Source organism: Polypterus senegalus, chromosome 8 (genome assembly GCF_016835505.1).
Source record: "Polypterus senegalus isolate Bchr_013 chromosome 8, ASM1683550v1, whole genome shotgun sequence".
In the NCBI taxonomy this organism is placed as follows: Eukaryota; Metazoa; Chordata; class Cladistia; order Polypteriformes; family Polypteridae; genus Polypterus; species Polypterus senegalus.
The window spans coordinates 9,178,736-9,203,773 of record NC_053161.1 but is presented as its reverse complement, the minus strand read 5'-3'; the positions used below and the strand labels follow the sequence as shown (position 1 = coordinate 9,203,773).

General features: G+C 38.6%; 1 protein-coding gene across 1 annotated transcript in view; it reads left to right on the top strand.

Annotated features, from left to right (window-relative positions):
* The first annotated feature begins 1,763 nt into the window (after nucleotides 1–1,763).
* Nucleotides 1,764–25,038, top strand: part of LOC120533754 (speedy protein A-like) — a 65,418-nt gene continuing 42,143 nt past the window's right edge. Inside the window, exons 1-3 of the mRNA XM_039760690.1 lie at nucleotides 1,764–1,834; nucleotides 5,641–5,826; nucleotides 6,160–6,218. Of these exons, the coding sequence (XP_039616624.1) occupies nucleotides 5,649–5,826; nucleotides 6,160–6,218 (237 nt within the window). The 5' untranslated portion in view covers nucleotides 1,764–1,834; nucleotides 5,641–5,648. The remainder of the gene's footprint in view (nucleotides 1,835–5,640; nucleotides 5,827–6,159; nucleotides 6,219–25,038) is intronic.

Genomic DNA, 25,038 nt, shown 5'->3' with positions numbered 1-25,038 from the left:
CGACAAGATATGGTTTACTGTGACTTTTCGTACACTGCTCAGCATAGAAGTTTATTTCAACAACTGTTTTCTCCACCAGAGTCTCATTGATGAATTGTAAATAGTCCAGATCTTTAGTTATCCCATAAATGGGCAACAAGGAAGTGCAGGATGTCAGCAGTAATATGAAGCCAACACCAAACCAAACATCACTCACTGAAACTTGGCAGGTGGGAATCTACTGAACAAATGTCAGTTTCACTTGTCCTTATAAACGTCTGATGACCAATTCACATCGTCATTAATATTGCTTGATTTGAGCGATAGTTCAGTTTCAATTTGTTCTAAAACTGTCTTTATGGCTTTTTGTTTGCAGTTGTGTTTTTGGTTGAAGACTCCCGCACTGGTAACGCTGCTGCCTCGCAGTCAGGAGACCTGGGTTCGCTTCCCGGGTCCTCCCTGCATGAAGTTTGCATGTTCTCTCCGTGTCTGTGTGGGTTTCCTCCCATAGTCCAAAGACATGCAGGTTAGGTGCATTGATGATCCTAAATTGTCCCTAGTGTTTAGTTGGTGTGTGAGTGCCCTGCGGTGGGCTAGCACCCTGCCCAGGATTTGCTCCTGCCTTGTGCCCTGTGTTGGCTGGGATTGACTCCAGCAGACCCCTGTGACCCTGTGTTAGGATATAGCAGGTTGGATAATGACTGACTGACTGACTATACAGTGCGGACTAAGCCCTGGACACAGACAGGAAGACATGGCAAATTCACCACCATACATTTATTATACAGTATTTACAAAGTTCAAAGTGCACCACAAACCCCAAGACTTCCCCAAAAGTCCAGGCCTCTCACACTATCTGCCTTTCCTGTCTTCAGGCCACCTCTTTCCTCTCCAACACCTCATCCTCTTCCACCCGACTCCAGCCATGAATGAAGGGAGGCGGCCCCTTTTATGTTCCCCCGGATGTGCTCCAGGTGCTTCCCGGCAATCTCCTGCCGATTTAGTGATTACAAGTGGTCTTGTGTGAGTGGGTTCTGTCCAGGGTTGCTCCGTCTTGCATTAGTTTAAGCAGGTTTGGTAATGCTATTTCACATTGAAACTGACCGCCATTGCATAAACAATTGACAAAAGACAAAAATCATCCTTTGGTATTGTACCACTCTCCTGCATGGCATAAATGAATATAAACATGCCCACAGATGTTTAAAGTGATTTGTGCTTTCTGTCCAATATATCGAATATATGTATTTTAATGCATTAGTTTATCATTGCACCAACATGGCAATGTGTTGCATGTTGTGTGAACAAGCAAGTAAAAATTCCCTTTACTCTACACACATACCAATGCTATTACTGAAGAAAAAATTACTTAAGTATAGCGATTAAGACAAGTCACAAATGATATTTTAACTAAAATTAACCTATGGAACCTAGAATTACTTTTGGAAAATTAAAACAGATAAGCCAAATGTATTTTTGCCTAAAAGCAAATAGAATATCAATGACTGACATGTATGAATGGTAACAGAAGTTCATTCTGTTCTAACATTTTGTGTTTAAACATCTCTATCTTGCAGGTGGGGACAACGCAATTGTGATGGCACTACAGCAGCCTCGCTCAAAGAAGACTACAAAGTATGTTTTTTTTTTGTAAAATGCTACAGCAGCATTATTTTTTTTAAACGGTCAAATTTAAAAGTAAGCTGAAAATACATTACAATATCACCAAATCGTACTGCTAGCCAATTGTAACACCTACTGATTTGCGTTAATTCACGGCCTCCGCATGCGCGTTTTTACAATCGCTTGTTCAGTAAGCGACGTCGGAGCAGGAACGCGGCAGTTACTTTTTCAGGTAAGCGTTTTAAAGAAGTAAAATGTTTTAGCCATTACCATATTTTACATACCGTATGTTTTATATTTAGAAAAATCATTAATAAATTAATGATAAATCGGAAACGTGCTGCTTCTTTAGGGAGTTTAAACTTTTCAAAGTGTCTTTTAAATGATGCTGACCAGAGGCGGAGCTTATAAATACTGCTTTTTAGAAATAAACTTAAGCTTCTTCTCATCTTAAATTTCTCAAAATATGCAACCATTTAAGGCAGTAGATTGCATGAAATGGTATATAAAAATAAGCCTCTACTATTAATTTTTGACAATGCCAAAAAAAGTCAACGTTTTTGAGGAGTCAAAGCTTTCGTGTAGCCCAAGTAAACGAATGCGTAAAGCCACGCCCACGACCTACTAACAGCTCTAGTTTTGCGCTGCTAAAACACTGTGCTAAATGAAGAACATCGGCAGATATACAGCATAATAAATTATTATTAAATAATAATAATATTATAAAAAAGAATCAACCACATAAGTTCAATGAGCTTAATTATCCCGATTGACCCTAGGTATGACGTCACAAAGTGCCGTTTAAGTGCCGTTAACTCCACTAGCTTATGGGGAGTTTGCGGAGGTGGATTTTCATACATCGTCAGTAGGTGAGCATGGTCGTACGCAGTATGGGTGATTGGCGGCAGTTCGGACAAATGGCAATAATCGGGCTGCAAACTACATGGAGGAAATATTTCAGAAGTACCACAGATACGTACAATTCAATAATTGATGTCAATTTAAGTTTATCAAAGGAACTACAATGGGCCACTCATTATAAACATAAATTGTATAATTCATTTGCTCAGTAAATTACAGCATGCTGTGGCATCACAGTTTAACCGTGATTTAATTGCCAGTAGCCGATCGCTAATGGGTGACTGAACAAGCTAGCTGTTCGCTTACAAATTACCGTATATTCCTCAACGACAAGATCTGCTTTCGCAACCCTACACTGCGATCTTTAAAAAGCAGAAGAGGTAAAAATGAATGTTACAGGGCGTATCTATCTAGTCCTTGTTAATTTGTAGAGAACAGGGGGATAATTGCTTAAATACATGCAAAATGGGCTTGGCTTGTTTAGAAATAATCAAAGACTGCCATAATGTATTGTAGACTCCTTTCAAAATAACGTTTATGATTTGTTTTTTCGCTGGCAGTCGAAGAAAAAAACTGCAACTTGTGATGTCACTGTTATTTGTTGGCCAGTTACACTCTCTCTGACACACCAACACCGAGTGCTTTCAGCCAACGAGATATACTGAAGTAGTGTCATAAGATGCGCAACCGGGGCTCCATTATTACTTACACCCCAATGATGGACCACCGTGACTGCTATTTTTATCTTTAGCCGAGTTTGAAGTTTTCTTTATTTTTAGTAATTGCTGTGTGTATTTAGTTTGTTATAATATTCATTTGTTTATTAAGTTTCTGTAAAAAGCCTAACTTACCGCTTGGAACAAAGATCTATTAGTCATATTCAATATAGAGTCCAGACTCTTGGACATTAGGTGACATAAAAACAAACTTTTTTTAGTTTCGTATCCATTAAAGTGCAACAGTAATGTATTGCAAGAATATAAAATGTTTAATTTTTTGTAAGGATTTCATGTATATGAAACTTTAACATGGCTTAAAATATTTAATATAAATACTGTTGTTTAATGTAGGTGCTGATTTACACTTTTATTCAAATGTTTTGACCACTTTTTCTTCCATTCTTACAAAAGCACAAACTAACCTCACGTTTTACTTTTGTAAAGTAAAAAGAATAGTTGTGTTAAAGTGTGCAAGAATGTTCTCTTGCACCAGATGCTCATAGTGTATACTTAGATTATGTGGGTTTAAGGAGGGGCTATGGATATAACCCCAGGTCTTATAATTTGCAAATCAGTTTAAAGTGGAGTTTCCCCTTTATACTTAATCAGTAGCAGAGTCTATATCTGTGGTTTCCTGGTTCAGTTCTAGAGAGCTCCTGTGACTACAGGTTTTTGCTCCAACCAGGTTCAGAAATGGCAAATCATTTTACTGCTAATTGATCTCATTGCCCCCCATTCTGTATTTAAAAAAGAGCAGCAGTATGAGATTCACATTTTTCCATATTCTATGTTCTTGACACTCTTTTTGTAATTTTTTTCCCCCAGTGTTGGTTGTACTCTTAGTTACACAATAATGACGTTTAACAATAAACAGAAGATAACTGGGGAAATGATACATTTCCAAATTTGGGTTTGCTATTTTCTTTTTTTAAACGTAGTAGGCATTTATGTATGTTGCAAAGGGATAATATATTGGTTTTTATCGTCATCATTATGATTTTCATTCTGCTTTTCTAGGTGTTCTGGTTATTTAAGCTATCAATTCCTAGTGACCATGTTCATGGGACTGACATTGAAGTAGTTGCAACCCTTCAGCTTACTCTTGTCTTTCCCGTTTTAAATGTTATAATTAAAGGATCAAACTCCACTGAAAAAGGTGAATTGATAAAACGGGGGTGGTTAAGGGCTTAACACTGTCACAGAAGGGCCACTATATTTTAGGAGCTTTAAATCTCATACTATTACTCTTTTCTAAATGCAGAAAGACGGGGAGGAGATCAGTCATTTAAACAATAAGATCAGTTAGAGGTAAAATAACTTGCTGGTGGAGGGGGGACAACAGACACAAGAGTCCTCCAGTATTGGTATATTAAGTAAAAAAACGGTGAGTTAATTGCCAAGGAAACCTTTTGCTTCTACAGTTGTTGTGTGCATTTCCTTTTTTTAAGCATTTGTATTGCGGGTTGGGTACCTTTTTGAGCAGTACAATCTGTATTGCCTGTTAAACTGTTGCACTAATCATGAGCAGTTATTACACCTCATTGTTCTATTAACATTATGCTTCATGTCTTTTTAATTTGTATTCTTAATTTCAAATAACATTTTCAAATCCACTTAACTCTCCAGGAAGGTAGAGGTGTGGGTTTTGAGGGATTTATAGAGGAGCTTATCCTGGCAGCATTGGACACAAGGCAAGAACCAATAACTGGACCAATTTGGAATTACTAATTAATGTTAGTTCGGGTATGTGTGTGGGAAACCCATGTAGAAAGAGAGAAGGTGTAAATTCTACCAGGGCAGTAGCTAAGACCAGGATTTAATTCTAGACTGGCTAATATCTAAGGAAACGGTTGTAACTATAGTATGGCATTCTTTATGTCTAACTTTGTTTGTAATGTCGCTATTGTGTTTCTTGTTATCTTATAAATGTTGTAGCCATCCACCTCTTTTGTTTCTTGTATGGCTTTTTTTGTTTTGCTACTAATGGGACTGGTCATTTTTTTTTTTTCCAAAAATCCTTCTGCAGTTGCTGCAAAAGGTTGATTAATTGAACATGTCAGTCTGGCCCAGTATCGTACTGCTCCTGAGTCCTGCATTAAAAGTCAAGTATGGTCATTGTCCATATGTTCCCATATTCTGTTTGTCATTATAGTCCACATCTCAACGATGCACCAACAACATTAAGTTTAATAGGTTTTTTTAAATTACTCAATGAGTAAGTGTGGTGTCCTTGTACCTGGTCCACTGTTGCTTCATGCTGTTTGGCTTATCTTGCCAGGATAAACTTTGTCCCTTTTGTGGTCTGGGCCTGTACTGTATTAGAACAGTAGGATTTGGAAATAAGCGATTAAATGTGTGTTTAACACGTAACATACATAATTTCATATAATTGTATTTTTACTTATAAATTAATTACATAAAGTATTTTTTTTATTTGTGTGCTATAATCCACCCACAGTGTTGGCCATGAGGCATTCACAGAGCTGTTCACATGCTGCTTCTCTGGCCACAGTTAGAGTGAAGAGGAGAATATGCCACTTGCAGCATCAAGAAAAAAAGCAGGGGAGTTTTTGCATAGCAAATAACCGCATTCTTGTGTCATCTGAAAGGATGCTGGAAATCCGGGCCTTTTACAGGCTGCTAGGTAAAGTAATTTGATTTAACTTTCCCATAGGCTGAATGAATAAACTTGTACTCTTCATGATTATTTTGTTTACATATCTTTATTTTTTTTTAAAGTGTGACTATTTGTTGTATTAAATTCAGTTCCAAAAACCACATCTTGCATAGCAGTGTTTCTCTAACATGCTGTTGACCACATACATTGTAATTCTGTCCTATGCTGATTTTGTTAATTACATTTTGCTTTGTAATTGAAATTGCTATGTTGCACACATTTCTAACCACTATTATTCAAGTCTTGGATAACAATTTTTTCACATGTCAGTGCTAGCATTGGTTTTGCTTCTTGTTCCAGACTGGAAGATAATCCAAGATTTTTTGCGATCAGATGTATGCTGCAGAATATCGGACAAGGTACTGGCTTGCTTAGTGATATTTATTTCAGTCATTTTCTGGAATCTTTCATAGTGAGCACCATCAGATGCTTTACAAAGCAAGTTCACTGTATTAAATATCAAGGGGTTGTAAAAAATGAAATTAGTGTACTATAGATCATTAGAATGTGTGTTTAACTAGTTGGAATTTGTAGAAATATTAAGGACAACCATTCACCTTTTAAAGCATATTCAATATACTGCATCTACAATTCCTCCTGAGTGAAGAAATATTTTCAAACATTTAGTGCAAGATCTTCTCATTCAAGGGAAAGAGAGAACATCCAATTATACTCCTGTACTGCTGCAATGGAGGTTAAATTTGTGGTGGGTCAAGGTTTGTGTTTGTTATGGTGATGTTGCGATGGATCAACAGATGCCAGGGGCAGAGAATTCTCCTAAAACTGGCATAAGTTAAACCTGCTGTCTACAGGAGAAACAATCCAGATATGTTCAAATCCAAATTTACAAAGCAATCTTACTTTTATAAGCATTTTATCATTTTTTAGTATGTAAATGATCATATAGTATAATGATGATACCATGAAATAACTTTCACAATGTAGTAATAATAATTAAGTAAAAGAAAATCATAATAAAAGCACAGCTTGTAATGCTGCAGATCCACTGGTCAAGTGCCACAAGGCATGAAGACTTAAGAGCAGATTTTAGGTTTAAGTACCATCACAGTAAGACTATACTGCTCATTAAGATTGCATTGGGTGGAGGCAGTAACCTGTAGTTGTCAACATGCATTGCGACATTTGGAGATGCTAGCTGGGGTTGGGGTGTGTGGTGTGTTTGTTTATTTTTTTATTTTAAAATATTGTAAAAGCTATAAGTGGTACGTCTTCATCGGTATCAGAGCAGTTTTGTCCAGAGTGTGCATATGTTTTCAGATTTGATGAAATGGAGTAAAATCTCAGTGGTTGGCTTTAAAACCATGGAAGTAAATTAACTTGCCTGCAAATCCTTTAAAAGGGGATTGTGCTTCCTAAGAATAATGAGAGGTACAGACAAGTAGTTTTCTACTGGACAAAAATGGTTCGCTTGTGGTTCCCTTTTAAATGTTTGAGGACTTGGTAGACATGACAGAGGAACTGGAGCAGGTACTCCAATTTAAACAGATTCCAAAATTAAGCTGTTTTAGGAGGACTGATGCAAAAAGGGACAGATTAAATGCTAAAACACTATTTCATTGAGTCTTGTCATATATGGAAGCTTTATGGTTGGAGACAGTAATAAATGTTTAGCTTTTTGGTATTTGTCAAACAGATGCTAAGAGCCAAGTCCTGGTTTCATCTTTTTGGAAAGTCCTGCTTTTCAAAACCTTTTTAATTAAGCACATTATGTGAAGCACAAGCCATTAGTGATTCATGTCGGTAAACAAGGTTTGTATGAAGCACAATCTGCAAATGCAGTTTCCATTAAGTGTTTGCAAACTTCAGCGTAATTGTTCATGAAACTCATGGCACACTGGTAGACTAGATTACCCATTCCTGAATGCACTGTAAATCTACTAACTTACATATTGTAGTACATGTATGTAGAAACTGGCCAGTCATTAAACCTCATAGATGAGTGTATATTGTATGTGAACAGAACAGGTAGATTTTCCTAGATTTGCAAATAGGTTTCTGGATGGATCAATTTATTAGTCCAAGAATAAAAGCAGCCAGCCATCCCCCAAGACTTTTTTTTTTTTTTAAAAAGAAAACACTCTGGTGTAGAATTTTTGCTAACTCTAGTTATAAGCAATACCACGGAAGTTAGAAAATTTTAAATATGTTACATTTTAGTTTAGGAAGCTAGCTTCTGGTAACATTTGAAACGAGGGTTTCAACTTGGCGGCGCTATACCTTTGCAGAATGTCAACGATTAACTTAAATTAATTTAATTTAATTGACAAAGGCTACATAATACAAAATTAATAATTAAGTAAATTAATAATTACTTAATTAAATTAAATTGGAAATTTTTACATAAGGAAGGGAATTGGGATATGGAATATTAAACTTAATCTTGGACAGAATCCACTAGATTGTGTAATACTAGTAGAAATTAAGGATTGCATTCTATAAACTGTTTTTTCTTGTGGAATGGATAACCATTTTTATCATGGTGGTGCAGGAGAAGTCTGAGATGAACTAATAATGCAAACTAGATCAAGATGGCACTGGTTCTGATTTCTTTAGTTATGTTGGTATAAATTGCATAATACAGAAGATGTAAATGGAAAATTAAATCATAACTGTTTTCTTGGTAGAGTAATATATCACTCTGCTTTCCCCTTTTGTATTATGTAGCCTTTGTCAGAATGCCTCAAATCACACAGATATACTACTTTTTATAAGGTATTGCTCCATATAACTTCTCCTCACCTTCCCTTCTACATTTATAATATCAGATAGTTAGGTGTAATAATACATTAAAATTTGGTCAGCTTTCTTTAGAACAGGCCACATGCCTGTCTCAGTATGGCTTCTGAGCTGTGCTCTTCATTGTGTTTGTCCTTTTTAGTTTATGGTGTGTGAGATGCTCCTTCACCAGTTGGTAAGAGAGAGGGTGTGAGGTAAAGCAAGCAAATTTATAGACTCTGTGTCCAAGCCCTACAGCCAATAGGGTATCATGGTACTTAAAGGTTTCTGATACAAGCCAGTTCCTAATGGCCATACTTCAGACCAGTGGGGCACAGAATACCTTCACACGTGCCCCAAAACCATTTGTTGAGCTGATGTTTGCCAGCTAGGCTGTCTGGCTTTCCCGTGGAGGTTGATTGAGAGAGTCCTGCAGAGAATCGCTTGCCAAACTGGTCCGAGGCACCCAAAACCCTGTCCTAAAAAGTACCCCCATACTTAACCATACAAATAAAGACAAAACAAAATATTTATCAACTTGTATGCAAAATTTCACAGCAATAACATATTGTGGTTTCAGACAGTATAATGAGACAAATTTATTTATTAATGCATCAGAAATTTTAGGTGGTTATGGGTGTATGAAACTAAAGTTTCTGTATTTGTATTTTTTAAAATAATTGTATAAAGAAATCGAATGTTTCATAAAGCATAATGCTGCTTAATCAAATGTTAAGGGATAGTTTTGATTTATTAATTTTAATAGAATATTGTTGAAATGGTGATTCTTAAAAATAGTGTTTACGAATTCTAGTTTTGTGGAAGAATAAACAAATGTTTATCTCTTACATAGTGTTTATTTTTAGTCTTATTTTTTTGTATCTGGAGCATAACTAAAATCGTGACCCAAAAAAAATGGAACTTGCACCATGATGCCAGTGATTTTCTTCAGTCAGACATCCTAACATATTTTCACTGTTCTCCAACTGTTATAGATTGGCATTAAGGTGGTGCTCTCTGTCTACAGTGAGGTTCTTAGCACTCTGGAGAAGGTTTTTGTCCAGGATATCCCTGTACTTGGCCGCATTCAAAAACCTTCTCCAGAGTGCTAAGGACCTCGGACTGGGCCGAAGGTTTACCTTCCAACAAGACAATGACCCTAAGCACACAGCTAAAATAACGAAGGAGTGGCTTCACAACAACTCTGTGACTGATCTTGAAAGGCCCAGCCAGAGCCCTGACTTAAACCCAATTGAGCATCTCTGGAGAGACCTAAAAATGGCTGTCCACCATTTACCATCCAACCTGACAGAACTGGAGAGGATCTGCAAGGAGGAATGGCAGAGGATCCCCAAATCCAGGTGTGAAAAACTTGTTGCATCTTTCCCAAGAAGACTCATGGCTGTATTAGCTCAAAAGGGTGCTTCTACTAAATACTGAATTAGTAACAGAAATCTTTACTTTGATATCTTGGTTTATGTTTGGCCATAACATCAGCAGCCTTGTGTTACACCTATGGGACATTACTTACTACTGTATGATAAAGCATTTTATACTGCTCTTCTCTGCAACATCCCCTTTATGGGACTTGGCAGCAGGACAGGGCCTTGGCTTGGATCAGCACTCCAGAGATGGGGAAACCAAGTATACATTGGGTCGCAGTGTCGCCCCCTGAGTAGAATAATTGACTTGAGTCTATGTGGGAAATTGTGGAGTGGTTTAGATGGAGCAGTGTGAAACCGGATTGGTAAAGATGACATCCAATCAAGTAGACATGCAGCAGTTTCCACAGTTACTCATCAGTCACGATATCTGAGGTCTTCTCTCTAGCAAGTGCAACTGTCTTGATGAATCTTGAAATGACAAAGTTTGAAGGTGTTCTACAGGTGATTTTTTTTTGACTCTGATATTGTGGACAACTTTTTCATTCTTTATAATCTTCAGTAAATTGAAAATATTTTAAATTGCCAATCCTCAGTGCTGTTGCCCTCCAGCATGTGGATTATTCATGATGACTGTGCTTGGAATATATTAACAGAATTTAAATAAAAAGAATGCAATTTGAAAAATAATTGGTATGCTATAACATGAGAATGCAAGTCATTTATCTTAAGTCCAAGTTAAGTCGCAAGGCATCAATAAGCGAGTCATGTTTTAAGTATTGTCATGCAAGCCGTGTGCAAAGTCATGTGACTTGAGTCACCCACCTCTTTTTACATTGCTGATAAATTTTAATATGCACACACAGACTATAAATGTAACCTTGTGCAGACAAAATTAAATGTAATCCTTCACAGTTCCCTGGTTTTACTTGTACTGAAGAAGATGGAAAAGAATGTATGGTAAAATACATTTAGAGGGGTAAACATGCTTCTGTACAAGCTGTTGAAGACTTTCTTGCTACCACCCTTGGTTGCTGAGGCTCAGCTTTTGCAGAGTTGCTCAATTATGAATGCCCATTGTTTACCACTGTGGTGTATGATGATTGAGCTAAAGAAAATCATCCTCTTTGGCTGCTCTCCAGGTTTATACTTGGCAGTTAAGAAGTTGACCTCTGCTCTGGTTGAGTGAGGAGCTGAAAGAAATGGAGTGTCCTGCCTAAGTAAAAAGGGAGAAAATTAGATTGATATAATTGAGCTCTAATCCAATATGCAGCACCTGGTAAATGGGGAAACCCACATCCCACCTTTGTCCCAGTGCAGTGACCTGCACAAGTGCTACCAATGTTCTACCTCTGTATGCCAGTTGTGAAGAGAAGTCACTAGCTGTGAGACACGGGGTCAGAGATTGGTTTTAAGATTGTGGTAACGCATTCTGCTCCAGAGACATTTGGTTGGATGATCATTTACCTTCAGCCTACTTGCAAAGTTTGCCTCTGAGATTGTGAGGGACCTAAATGTTCAACAACTGAAATCCATCATATATGATCTAGCAAACCTTCCTAACCATTTCACTAGTATAACATTTATTTGTATGATATATTACAAGTTGGACTGTTCTCCATTGTCCTGGAGGAATAAAATCATAATTTTAGAACAGCAGGCACTTCTGTATATATGTTTACTTTAGACCGACCAGAAAATTTTTATAACCTAGTAGTAAAAGGAACTGGAGATGGCAAGAAATTTCATCAGCTAAACATCTGAATCTAAAAGCTGCTATCTTGACACTGGTGCAAATCTTAAGTAAACTTTCTGACTTTAAAGGATTATTCATTTTTGTGTTTAGAACTACATATATCCAGACTTAGCTACCCATTGATATTGTTTGTTGCTATTCTATTTTAATAAATATTACTTTGTTTTTAAATTTCTAAACATTGTCTGTAGAGTGATTGAAGATTTAAAGTAAATGAAGGGCACCTGGTATTGGAGAGATTACCTTTTTGTGTCCTACAGAATTAGCATGCTGAAGGAACCTCCCCAGTGGGGAGAGTGAGAGTAAAGAATCATTGGTTGGTTAAAACCAATTGCCAAGGTACATTAGCCTCCATGTGTTTATAGGTTATTCTCTGGGATTAAGATGTTACACTTGAGGTTTAGATTACATCTGGCAACACTGAAGTTGTCAGCCTTTGTGTCTAGGGTATTCTTTGGGACTTTGGTTTAGGCTATATCTGGGAACACCCTTGTGGTGTTTGAGTTTCGATGTGGAGTATTCAGAGTGACAGTCTCTACAGATATACAATACAATTTATTTTTGTATAGCCCAAAATCGCAAGAAGTGCAGTAATGGGTTTAACAGGCCCTGCCTCATGACAGCCCCCCCAGCCTTGACTCTTTAAGAAGACAAGGAAAAACTCCCAAAAAACCCCAGTAGGGAAGAAACTTTGGGAAAGGCAGTTTAAAGAGAGACCCCTTTACAGGTAGGTTGGGCGTGCAGTGGGTGTCAAAAAGAAGGGGGTCAATACAATACACAGAACAAATCCTCAATACAGTATACAAATTTTAGAAGTACGTAGCAGAATTTAACAGTAGATATCACATAATATGATTTGGATTTGTTTAGAGTCCTGGAGACCTCATCCATCAAGCTGCCTCTCCCATTTGGCCATTCCACAGCTGAAACAGCATTGGGCCAGCCAATCCAATGAACGGGACCCTTCTTTCCCACAATTCCTACGATCCTCCATCAGGGATGACTTTACGTTAGGCAGGCAAAACAATTTGGCAGGTGGGCCGTGCCACCAAGTGCCACATTTGAGTACTGGGAAGAGAAACGGAATAGGTGAGGGTTAGTATCCAATTATAACTATCATGTTACTTATGTTTTAGTGCTAATGACTAACAACATAGATGCAGTCTGTACAGTTAATCAGCAGCTCTAGTCAGGATATGCTAAATTGAAGTAGTGAGTCTTCAGCCGGGATTTAAAAGCTGAGACCGAAGGGATATCTCTTATAGTAGCAGGCAGACCATTCCACAGTTTAGGGGCCCTGTAACTAAAAGCTCGACCTCCCACTGTTATTTTATTAATCCTTGGAATCCTAAGCAGACCGGCATCTTGAGATCTTAATGTGCGCTCTGGTTTGTCATACGTCATAAGTTCAGACAAGTAAGCCAGACCTTGGCCATTTAATGCTTTATCTCTCTATTATAAAAAGAAATCCTGGAAAGCAAAAGCAAGGCGACGATACGTGATCTTCTCAGAAGTTCTCGGTAGACATTTAAAAGTCCTGCGAGACAAAAGACTTGCCACGGAGCGTCTCGAGGGGACCGTAAACATGAGACTTGGTGCCAAGAGATTGTCCCAGGGCCGTCTCGCTGGGACGTGGAACATGAGATTCTTGAAAGACACGACCTACTTACAAAAGATCCTATAAGAGCACACCCATCAAAAAACAATCAGTTGCAGTACAAGCATGTAGTGCACACAGATCCTGTGCTCTGAACATATATAAAGCATATAAGGACTATACGGAGAATAGAGACCCAAAGGTGTTGGAGAGAAGAAAAGGCAGATAAGAGATTATGAAAGCAATGTAATTCGACAGGCTCAAACAAACGATAGTGCAAGGGAGGGCGGAGTACAGCACGGAAGACTGATAGTGAGGTATGTATTGATGCGGTAAGGGGGGGGACAGGGCGAGACACTGGAGATGCGGGATTGGAGAGGGTGCTAGAAAGTTGTTTGGGGTTACGAAGTCAACGATTGTTCAAGTAAAACTTTTGTGACACTTTATCATGTCGGTCGCTACAGTATCAAAGAAAAGATAGAAAAGAATGCATTACTGCAGAACAAAAGGTGATTAACCATCAGAACCAGGTGTAATTGAAAAAAAGAGCCAGACAAATCGAGGTCAGAAATAAAAGGCAAAGAGTAGACAACAAAGTTTTTTCGTATTTGCATCATTCAATGCACAAAATGTGGATTTACACAATAATAGACCATACGCTATGAGATTCGATGGTCCCAGAACAGATGAAGCAACAACAAGTTGAATTTCAAAGAATGCACAATTCGGTCAGGTGTATATTTATGATCATGGAGAAGCGATGCAAATTTTAACAGGCAAAAAGAAAGGTAATGTATATATTCCGCGAATAACATTACATGCCAAAAGAGATTGTGATATGCCATTCATATTAAAATGTTTACAGTTTACCATGAGAACAGCTTTTGCTATGACAATCAAATCGCAGGGACAAACATTAGAAAAAGTCGGATTATTTGTTAGAGAAAAACGTATTCACTCATGGGCAGTTATGTTGCGTTGTCACAATGTGTCTCCAAAAAAATATTGATAAGCTTTTAAGTAAAAGTGCAAATTAATGAAATTGAAACAATTCCAAAGAGGAAAAAAAAAAATTTAAATTGTATATCCGACTAGCAAAATACCCGCGTTTTGCAGCGGAGAAGTAGTGTGTTAAAGAAGTTATGAAAAGGAAAAGGAAACATTTTAAAAAAAAAAAACATGATTGTCAATGTAAGTGTTTTGTCACTGTTACGAGTGTTGCTGTCATATATATATATATATATATATATATATGTCAAAATACCTGCGCTTCGCAGTGATGTCATGTGTTTAAAGAAGTTATGAAAAAGAAAAGGAAACATTTTAAAAATAACGTAACATGATTGTCAAAGTAATTGCTTTGTGTATTTGGCGGCAGCGTCACAAAGTTGTTTTTGTCTAGCTGCATCAGAAAATGTACCACGTCGTCTGACACGCCTCCTTTTTACTGTTTTCTCACAGCTTGGATTGCTGTTGTCATAATGGGTTTGAGTATACACACACACACAGGTGTATATATGTGTGTGTATAGCTTTGGTCACTGAGTGCAAGGGGAAAAATAATAAAGTGTAGTCTATAAGTTCTTAAACAGTAAAACATTAACGTTTTAAGAAGTACGGATACATTGAGCACTACTGGAGTGGTTGCGTGTAAACTACATTTTAAAGACGGTGTAACAGAACAGGTAAGTAGTACTAACAGCAGCTGAAATGTATATGGATCATCTCTCGGTAGTTGATCCCTTTTGAAAGGCGCTACACGACTACTGTGGTATAGAAATTACATTTTCTATGTGAACATCCAAATTTCTGCCTCTGGTAATGTGCCTTACCGGCATTACCAGCAGTTAAAGAAAATTAGTTTTGTGTCCTCTGCAGTGGTAAGAGAGAAAGGCTTTGGTTTGGGATAAAAGGAAAAAAAGGTGTAAAGAAAGGAAATTTTGCCTTTTTCTTTTATATATAGAGAGATGTGTTCGCTGACGATATGAGCGCCTTTTGGGGACAGTCGCGGTGGGTCTTGTGTAGACTGGTGAGACGTCCCTGCCATTAATTGACTGTGATGGCACTGTCAGTCCTCCACTCCTGTGCGTGTCTTCATAATCCGAGCTGACGACCTCATAATCGTATACGTTGAAAAGAAAGTCCGAATCGCCTTAATATTAGTTTGCCGCAGTGTAGAAAAGGGGTCCCCTGTTTGCACTTGTCTGGGCTATAGCTCAGGGGGAGGATGAAAAAAATTAAAAGTGCTCACTTTGACTTAAGGCAGAAGTGCAGTTAGCGTCTCAAAGGCCGGCACAGCTGTGCGCGCGCCGGCTGCTCGACTTTCGCTGTGCAGGAGACCCCATTTTTTTGCAGACTCGTTCACGTGATCAAAAGTCTCGGCGCTCTTTGGAGGTCATTCATTCATATATATATATATATATTATATATATAGCAAAATACCCGCGCCTCACAGCGGAGAAGTAGTGTGTTAAAGAAGTAATGAAAAAGAAAAGGAAACATTTTAATATTAACGTAACATGATTGACATTGTCATGAGTTTTGCTGTCATATATATGCCTGCCTGAATAAGTCACCCTCGCTTTGCTCTTACTTTTTTTACCGTTCATTTAATCATGGCTTGTAGAGGAAAAATTATAAAATGGAAGGAGGATTACACGGAGTATGGCTTTACCAAAACAATTATTGATGGCGAATCGATTATTCATAAAGCTTCAATTGGTGATCTGTTTTTCTGTGTTAAGTTCATATTTTTTCATACTTCTTCTCAAACCAAGGGGGTGCGAGGGTAAAATGAATCGAGAAGAAAAGGAAACATTTTAAAAACAATGTAACACAATTGTCAATGTAACCTTTTGTAAGGAGTAACCTTTTGTAAGGAGTAGTGCCTGGAGTATTCAGTGTGGAGAAACTCTAGAGACAGCTTGTGTATTAACTTGTGGATTTTTCTGTGAGTATTTGGTGGCAGTCTGACGAAGTTGCTTCGGAAGACGGCGTTAGCCGCGGAGCTCAGCTCAGAGCGAAATGCAGTGAATGGGAGGGGAGATGATGACGTCACTTCTCCACCCGCCTTAACTGTCAATCCCCCCACAAACACAGTCTCTCAGAATTTGCATAAGCACAGCCTTTGACCAGCAATTTGAACTTAGTTAGAAAGTGATCAAAACTGTCATTTATACCCTGCGTCCTCTCATTAAACTTGTATCCCGCATTACCCGTGGGCATGACAAACGCCAGCAGCAGCCTGTCTATGAACTTAATTTAAACTTTAGGTTTACACCGTGCTTTGTTTCTGAAGTAGCTGCAGGCATGAATATGCTTGTATATGTCACTCACTCGCTTCTTATTGTTTCGCTGCCTTCTCAATTGTATAATGCATGTTTTCTTCAGCGCTTTTTGGAGCTCTTCCTGATTTTCTACGTAATGCGTTGACAGTCAGTTCACGTGATTACGTGGGAGGCGTAATGATGTCACACGAAACTCCACCCCCCACGGCCATCGAGCTCAACTCCATTACATTATATGGAGAAAAATAGCTTCCATTTATGACCATTACGCGTAGAATTTCGAAATGAAACCTACCCAACTTTTGTAAGTAAACTGTAAGGAATGAGCCTGCCAAATTTCAGCCTTCAACCTACACGGGAAGTTGAAGAATTAGTGATGAGTGAGTGAGTCAGTGAGGGCTTTGCCATTTATTAGTATAGATTAACCAAACACCGGGGTTGGCGAGCGAAGCCCCCTAGTATGTTTAAAGGAGGATTTTGAAATCTGCCCTAAACTTAACCGGGAGTTGGTGTAAGGATTTAAGAACTGGAATTATGTGTTTGTATTTTCTTGTTCTTGTAGTAATTCTTGCAGCAGCATTTTGGATTAACTGGAGGCTGTATAAAGAACAGTTTGAACATCCAGTGAACACCTCATTGCAGTAGTCAATCCTACTAGAAATAAATGCATGAATTTCTCAGAATCCTGTTTATTTAGAAAGTTCCTTAATTTCCTAACATTTTTAAGATGGAAGAAACATGATTTGGACAACTTTGTAATATGCGCTTTAAATGACATGCTAGAGACAAAGATAACTCCTAGATTTCGGGCTAATTCAGTGAAATGAATGAGGATTCCAACTGAGTTAAATGATGACAAAATATTGTTGTGATCGGCATCATTCCCTCCAACAATTAATATTATAAAATTAATGATTTTATAAAAAATCATGTCACATTAACTTATACAATGGAATATGAAATGTTAAGTAAATATAAATGTAAATTTTGCATGTACAAAATGTAAGTACAGACCCTGCATTTATGACTATCCATCATTAGAGAGGATCTTTTGTGGAATCTGCTTCGTTGATACTTCAGATGTTTAGTTTGGTTTGCACTTGAAGTGTATGTTATCACATTTCCTAAATTGGAGAGCTTTTTAAATCCCTTTGCAGACTTGTGGGCATCTAGAACCTTCTTTCTAAAGGCCTCAAATAGCTGTTTCAAACAATTGGAAATTAACCTCTCTACTGTCTGGAAGATCATCTTCATTTAAGTGCAGAAGCCAGGCTGCCCTGCAAAGAATTCTCTTAGGAGTGCCAGAACCATATCACTGATCCTAAAGATCGCTGTTACCACTGTTGATGTCAAAATGCATTATTGTCCCATTTGAAAGAAACTGCACAAATTAGATCTGCATGGGAGATGTACCAAGAGGTAAACTTTTGTCCATGACGTCGTTTATGGTGAGCAATTATAATTTGAGATTTTTCTCTGATGTAGGGTTTATGGCTACTGTTTAGCAGAATGTAGGTTGAATAAGTCAAAGAAACAGAGCTGGAAAGTTTGCAGTGGTGGTGCAATGTGCAAACCATATTCCCTGCCTAAATTGCAAATGCACTGATCATTACCCTATCACTATAGCCTGTGAGATTCCGTTTTTTGTTCATAGATCACAGTGTTCTTTCATGCCACATGCTCTGGCCCCAATGTAGCGGAACACACTTCTCCCCAAGAGGCATAGAAACCTGACCTATTGGCAAAAGTACCTGCAAATTCGAAGTATGTGGCTTGAAAAGCAAAGCTATTCCAAAAAAAAAGTGGTGCTTTATTTATATGAGATACACAAATCAAATGCCTGGCTGCAAATGATGTAATTACTAATAAGAAAAAAAGGATGGCAAATAAGCAACATGTGGGTGGCGCTGCCATAGTAGAAATCTGACTAAAACAGGTTTACTGTTTTAAAGTGTTTAGCAATTTTGCTTATGTTCTGATGTAGTGGTGACTTCACTATTATAACCCAATTACATTGTTTATTAAAATAATATACTGTAATTAAGCAATGTCTCATGTCCAGTCATCTGACCATTGCTTTCTCCATTAGACATCTGTTTGCTGAAATCCTGATGGTTTGTCCAATTTGAAAAGTCCTCTTAAGCCTGTTTTTTTTTTTTTTATGACTATTTTCTGTTTTAAAATTAATTGGTAGTATGTCTTCCATAGATTATTATTCAGGTAATTTTCCAATATTTCACTTTCAAAAGTCATACAGGGCATCTTGGACTTAGAGCCAAAAAATATTTTGTAATTTCTCTCAGGCTTTTCAAATTATTAGTAAAAAAGCAGTATTGGTCTTGTCTTGTCTTTGTATCTCTTAGTTTTTGATCTTGAAAAAGAAAAAAAAAGTCAAGCCAATTGCTCATACTGAATTTAGTACTTTTGAAGAAGTGACAATATTTCATTTGTATATTTTATTTTTTATTTTTATTTATAAACTTATTTGGTCAGTGGGAATATTATACATGCTTTGCCCAGTCCATAGCTAAAAAAAGTTGGAAACTGCTGTCTTAGGATTTAGATGCATTTAGATGAGTGATCACAATCTAAGTTCTAAGTGATGCAGGAAAAAGATGGAATCAAGGCTTTTGCTATAAAAAAATTGCATCAAAACCAATAATAGCAAGTATATAGTGATACAAAGAATCATACAACCTGGTTGTGTTGTGTTAAATTTCAATGTAATTAGCACAATGTAAAAACGGGTAAACAGATGCAGCAAGGCTTTTTTTTTTAAATTTTTTTTATTATTATAAAGGCAATTCATTTAATTTGTGGTCAGTACACAGTAGTGCAGAATTTATATTCCTTAAGTCCTTTCTCCAACTTTTACAGCATCAGCTATTGCATTATGCGACTCCAGAACCATGTCTGTCAACACATGGTCAGATGGTTGCCCAGAGGTTTCCAAGGCAGGGGTGCGTGCGCAGTCAGTGCCTGAAGATGGGCTTGCTACAGCAGCACTATCACCCTGTGGATTCACATCCCTGGCACAGGGGTCACCATTGTAATATTATCTAAAACAGAATAAACCGCAATGCTGCATCTCTCCACAATGTGCCTCTCCATCAGTTCCTTTTTGTTACTTGTACCACTGCTTAAAGTACAAAATAGTATGTTTTTCCTTGCCTCCACTTCACTGAGCTGGATCTTCATTTAGCATTTACTGAAATTTTATTTATTTATTTTTTAAAACATGTACTTTTGCCATTCACACTGAATTGAAGGGCTTATTTATATTGATTTGCATATTTAAATAAGTGAAATTCTGTGAGGAGTTGGGGTGGGACTGTAGGCGCGCACGTGTGCGTGTTAAAATTCATGTTGATTAGGGTTTATAAAGGGGAAAGTGCATAGAATGCTTTTATGGATATGAATTTTTTTTGTGCGTACTCACATTTCTAGTTTTGTCTGTATGCCATGTTTTTGTGTGACTTCTGCACAGAGCATTGTACATGAGGCCCCTGAATTGTTAACTTTTACCTTAAGTGAGTTCCAATGAATCAACAAGCTACACCCACATTGAGTACTTTTCAACCAACAAATTCAGCAGAAGTAGGTCAATAAATGCGACTGGAGCTTTTCTATACCATTGCCAATATACCTGCAAAATGCCTCACTGTTACTGTCCATGTCAGAAGTAGTTCTTTCTAAATTTTATTCCTTTTTACTAATTCTAGTGTGTGATGTATGTGTTGTAACCACAGGGGTCACTACTGAGCCCCAATCCACAGACACAGCAATACCCAACACAATTTTGGGACAAAGACATCTTTTCTACAGTACACCAGCAAAAATGCACCTTCCACAATTCTCCTTGCTTCTGAAAGAGAGCATAGCCCACTGCCTCCCAACTCTTGACTAATTAAAGTGAGGCAGCAGGCTCTCTTTTAAAGTCGACCCGGGAACTGCTTCTAATCCTCTGCCCAAGTCATCTGGAGTATGTCCAGGTTGTGCAGAAATCGGGGTAGTACTCCCCTGGAAGCACCCTCTGGTGGTCCCCAAATATCCCGACAGTGCTTTATTTCCAGACTCCAATTCTCATGCCACCCTGCTGGTGTCCTAATTGGGTTCAGCCCTCGGGTGTCTACCACTTGTGGGGAGTGACCTGCTCCTGGTAAACCTGTTTGCCCAGTCCTTTTCATTATGGCCTCCTGCCCGGGTGTGAAATCTTCCTTTATCTGGAACAAGATACCTGTCCTTCCTTCCTGTCACCTGCATTGCCCTCTTCCCACTCGGCTAAACCCTGTAGTGGTCAGTGTCCAGTCCCACAAGGGGGTAAAATACTGCAGAGGCAATTGTGTGATGTCCAGGTTTAATGTCCGTCCTTTGCAAAAAGAAACCGTCACTGGGTTGCTGCCAGCTTGCCTCTTATTGGGTTTTTAGCCACTGCTGCCTCAGAGGTGGCTCTGTCCCGGTGGACTGTCGCCAGTAACCGTGTCTCCCGTGTTTAGCCCTCTTTGACTGCTAAAACAGACAAGGAACTGGATAGGGACTGCCCTGTCCAATACTTTTTTCTTTCTGTGTTACACCCTGCTCTGTCATGTTGTCAGCTGTCGTGGCTAATGAAGGCAGAGGCATGAAGTGATGTGACCTCAACAATACTTCTGATTGGTCACCTCTGTTTTGTTGGGAGAGTCTTTAATTTATGGTAGACTCCTAATTATTTTGTGGCCTGTGAGCATTTTTGGACCCTGTACTTGTTAAAGATGGGACCCTTTACTATTTGCATGCCCTTAATTATAACGGGGGGATACTTATTTCTGATATCTATTTGCACTGTAGGAGCAAGTGCTACTCGGTTTCCTTCAAGATGGTCACTGGCCCCTTCACACTGCATCCCTCTTTCTTTTCCCATGTTGATTTCATTGGTCTGGAGACAGCCTCCATGAACCAAAGTCCAACTATGGGGAATTTTTTCTCCATATGTATTTGACGAAGTGTTACTTGGTTTCCTTCATTGGGTTCAGGCATCACTTCACAATGCTTTCCCTTCTGCTTTACCATACTAGAAATGCTCACCTGTATGGCTGAATCCAACTCCAGGTACCAATCCGATGCCCAAAAGCTGTAGATAGTAAAGTGCCTACTGCAGTCCTTTGATGGTTTGTTCAGTTCTGTTTACTAGAGCTTCCAAGCTGTTTAATACAGATTGATGTGTTGTCCCTTGCTTTAATAACAGCTGCAGTTCCTGGAGGTTGATTCGGCTTTCAGCATGGATTGCCTGACTTAAGGTGGATCTTCAGGAGTCCCCATCCCATCTTCGTGAGTTCGGCAATAACTGATATACCACATGTGCGGCCGAGTATCCTGTGGCACTGCAGGAAAATTGAGTCCGGAAGTTCCGTTTCATGAACAGTAGGTTCTGTCACAAATTTTAGTAATGAAATTCAAACATGTATCCTGTGACCCCCTTATCTACCGGTAAGAAATAAGAGTCGCCTACCTGCGGTGTGGACATCAGGGATTCCTTTGTGATGGGTCTGGCAGGTTGAGTTTTAAAAATGGCATCCTCATCACTCTGTTCTATTCTTGCCTTGTTGTCTTTTGGTCGGGATGCTGAAATACATAACAAATGGCCCACCACAGGATCGCAGTTTTCATGGTTGGAGTACTTGAGGTTTTCTGCAACACTTTGGAGGGATTTTGGTTCTTCGATGGTATGTTTCTCATGCTTGCTTTTATTAAGTAGCTCTGTCAAAGTGGCCAATCAGTTTTCCTTAAGCAAAGTACTCTTCCTGCGCAAAGGGATCCCATAATTGGACTTGGTACATTAGCCAGCTGTCCTCATACAAAAGTGTGCTTCCCAATCGTGAACAGTTGCTTAATGTAACTGCCTTCTTTTCTGGTGGTTCTTCTGCTCATTTCTGTTCCCAGGTGTTGGATTTGTGGGTTTAAGGTCTGAGATTTGGTTATAATTTTTTTTTTCCCAGGACCCTGCCAACCAACAGCCAGAAAATCCACCTGACTATACTAGTTGTAACCACTGAGCCCCAAACCACAGAACCAGCAATACCCAACACAATTTCAGGTTCAAATAAACTATTTTTATTTGATAAAGACAACTTTTCTACGGAACATCAGCAAAAATAAACCGTCCACAATTCTGCTTCATTCTCCAAGAGAGTGTAGCCCATTGCCTTCTTACTCATTAAAGTGAGGAAGTGTGCTCTCAATTAAAGTCGACCTGGGAACTGCTTTTGGTCTCCTGCCTAAGTCATCTGTAGCACTTCCGGGGCATGTGGAAGCCAGGATGATCCTCCCCCGCCTTTGCTCTCTGGCGGTCCCCAAAGTCCCTGCCAGGGCTGGGATTCCGGATGACAATTCCAATGCTCCCTAACCCCCTGTCGTTTAGGGAAATGACTAGCTCCTGGTAAACCTATTTACCTGGTCCTTCCATTATGACCTCATGGCTGGGTATGAAGTCTTCCTTTTATCTTTGACAGAATGCTTGTCCTTCCTTCCTGGCACTTCATGTGTGTGTATATAGGAATATGTAGAAATATGTGTATATATAAAAAGTATTGCTCTTGGCTTACCCACTTTAATTTCTCCTGACTGTCCCACCTGTCTCTACTTTAGATTGAGTCGGCTGGCAAAGTCTTTGAGGTGGCCACATCCGTCAGCTGGTGAGGTAGTCCTTTCTCTGGCCGTGGGGGATGGTCTTTTTTTTTTTTTTGTTTTGTTTTGTTTTGTTTGGTCCTGTTTATCAGTATGTTTGAAAACCTTTTTTTCCTCTCCTCCTTGCCTTTTGCTGCCTTTTTTTTATTAATTGTGATCATTCCATACAAATCAATTTTTACAAAAAGTACGACCTCCACCCCTGAGAGAGAGAGAGAGAGAGAGAGAGAGAGAGGGAGCATGGCCAACAGGGTAAAACTTAATGCTTGTAAACATACCTAAATTGATGAGTTTGATAAGCCAATAGAGAAGAAAAAAGAAATGCAGAAATAATTGCTTCCTCTGTGTTTTAAGAGCTTATTCTAAAATATTACTGATTAGATCCTGCCATGTTTTGAAAAAAATCTGTACAGATTCTCTGAGTATTTGATTTTTTCCAATTTCAAATAGTATAAAACATCGGTTTCCCACCAACTTAAAATTGGAGAGTTGGGATTCTTCCAGTTTAGCAAAATAAGTCTGCGTGCCAAAAGTGTAGTGAATGCAATGATAGTTTATTTGTCCTTCTCCACTTTAAACCCATCTGGAAGAACACCAAATGCCGCTGTTAATGGGTTAGGAGGGATTGTGACACCAAGACTGTCTGAAAGGCACTTAAAAATTTTGGTCCAAAATTATGGTAATCGCTGCCTTTTTTTAGCTGTATCCTGGCCTCCTTTTTCCATGACAATCCTTGGAAACCACAGTCGGTTTTTTAAAAATATAGAAAACATTCTAACGGTTTTCAAATGTTATGAAATATCAATAAAAATCTTCACTTACACGCGATTATTTTTTTTTCCCCCGACAACATCGGTAATATTCTTTGGTAATGTAACCTCTTGCTGAATTTCGAATACGTCATTAGGAATTACCTGCGTAACCCATAATGCACTGCGGTAAGCACGTTGTTCTCGCTATATGCGTGTTGTTGAAACTGAAGTAAGTAGCATCACGGATGAGAAATGGATCATTTCTTGATTAAAACTGGCAGAATAGGCCTTGAAAAACCTAAGGAAGCGTAGTAAGGCCACTGTGGAAAAAAATACGGACACAGTGAAGACAAAAAAATGTAAATGTCGAGATTAAAATCGATCTGTTGACTTTATTCTCGTAGTTTTTGTCAGTTGAATGTCGCAAACTAAATTTCATCTTAAAATGAATGTTTCATTACCTAGATTTTCTCAAACCCCGTCATGAATTAATGTAGCACATTAAATGCTTTATATTAAGTGTTCCCCGACCCAGTTGTTAATCTTTGCGCGCTTCTTAAACTGACTTTCTCTTGCAGTGAGAGGTGCCGGCAGCAATCGGCGCACATTGACTTCATGATATTCCTGCTCAATGAACATTCAGAATACTAAGATAAATACATATCTTTTTCATGATGAAATGCATTAAAGCATGTATTAGACATGGGTGGCGGGGGGCACGGTGGCGTGACTGTAGTGCTGCTCCCTTGCATTAAGGGGTTCTCAGGTCTACGTTCAGTATAGAGAAGTTTATGGCAGGTGTGACGAGGCTCCAAAAAACTGGATACTGTATTTGAATGGGTATCGCACAGGTTTAACTGAAATATTGTGTAAATGTTGGGCTCGTGATCTGGAGGTCGGAGATACGAACGAAGAATTCAATGGATGTTTTTCTGAGCAGGCTTTTTCTTTATTGCATGTTTGCTGTGTCTATCGTACGTACTAAACCCCAGTTCCTAGCCTTTGTC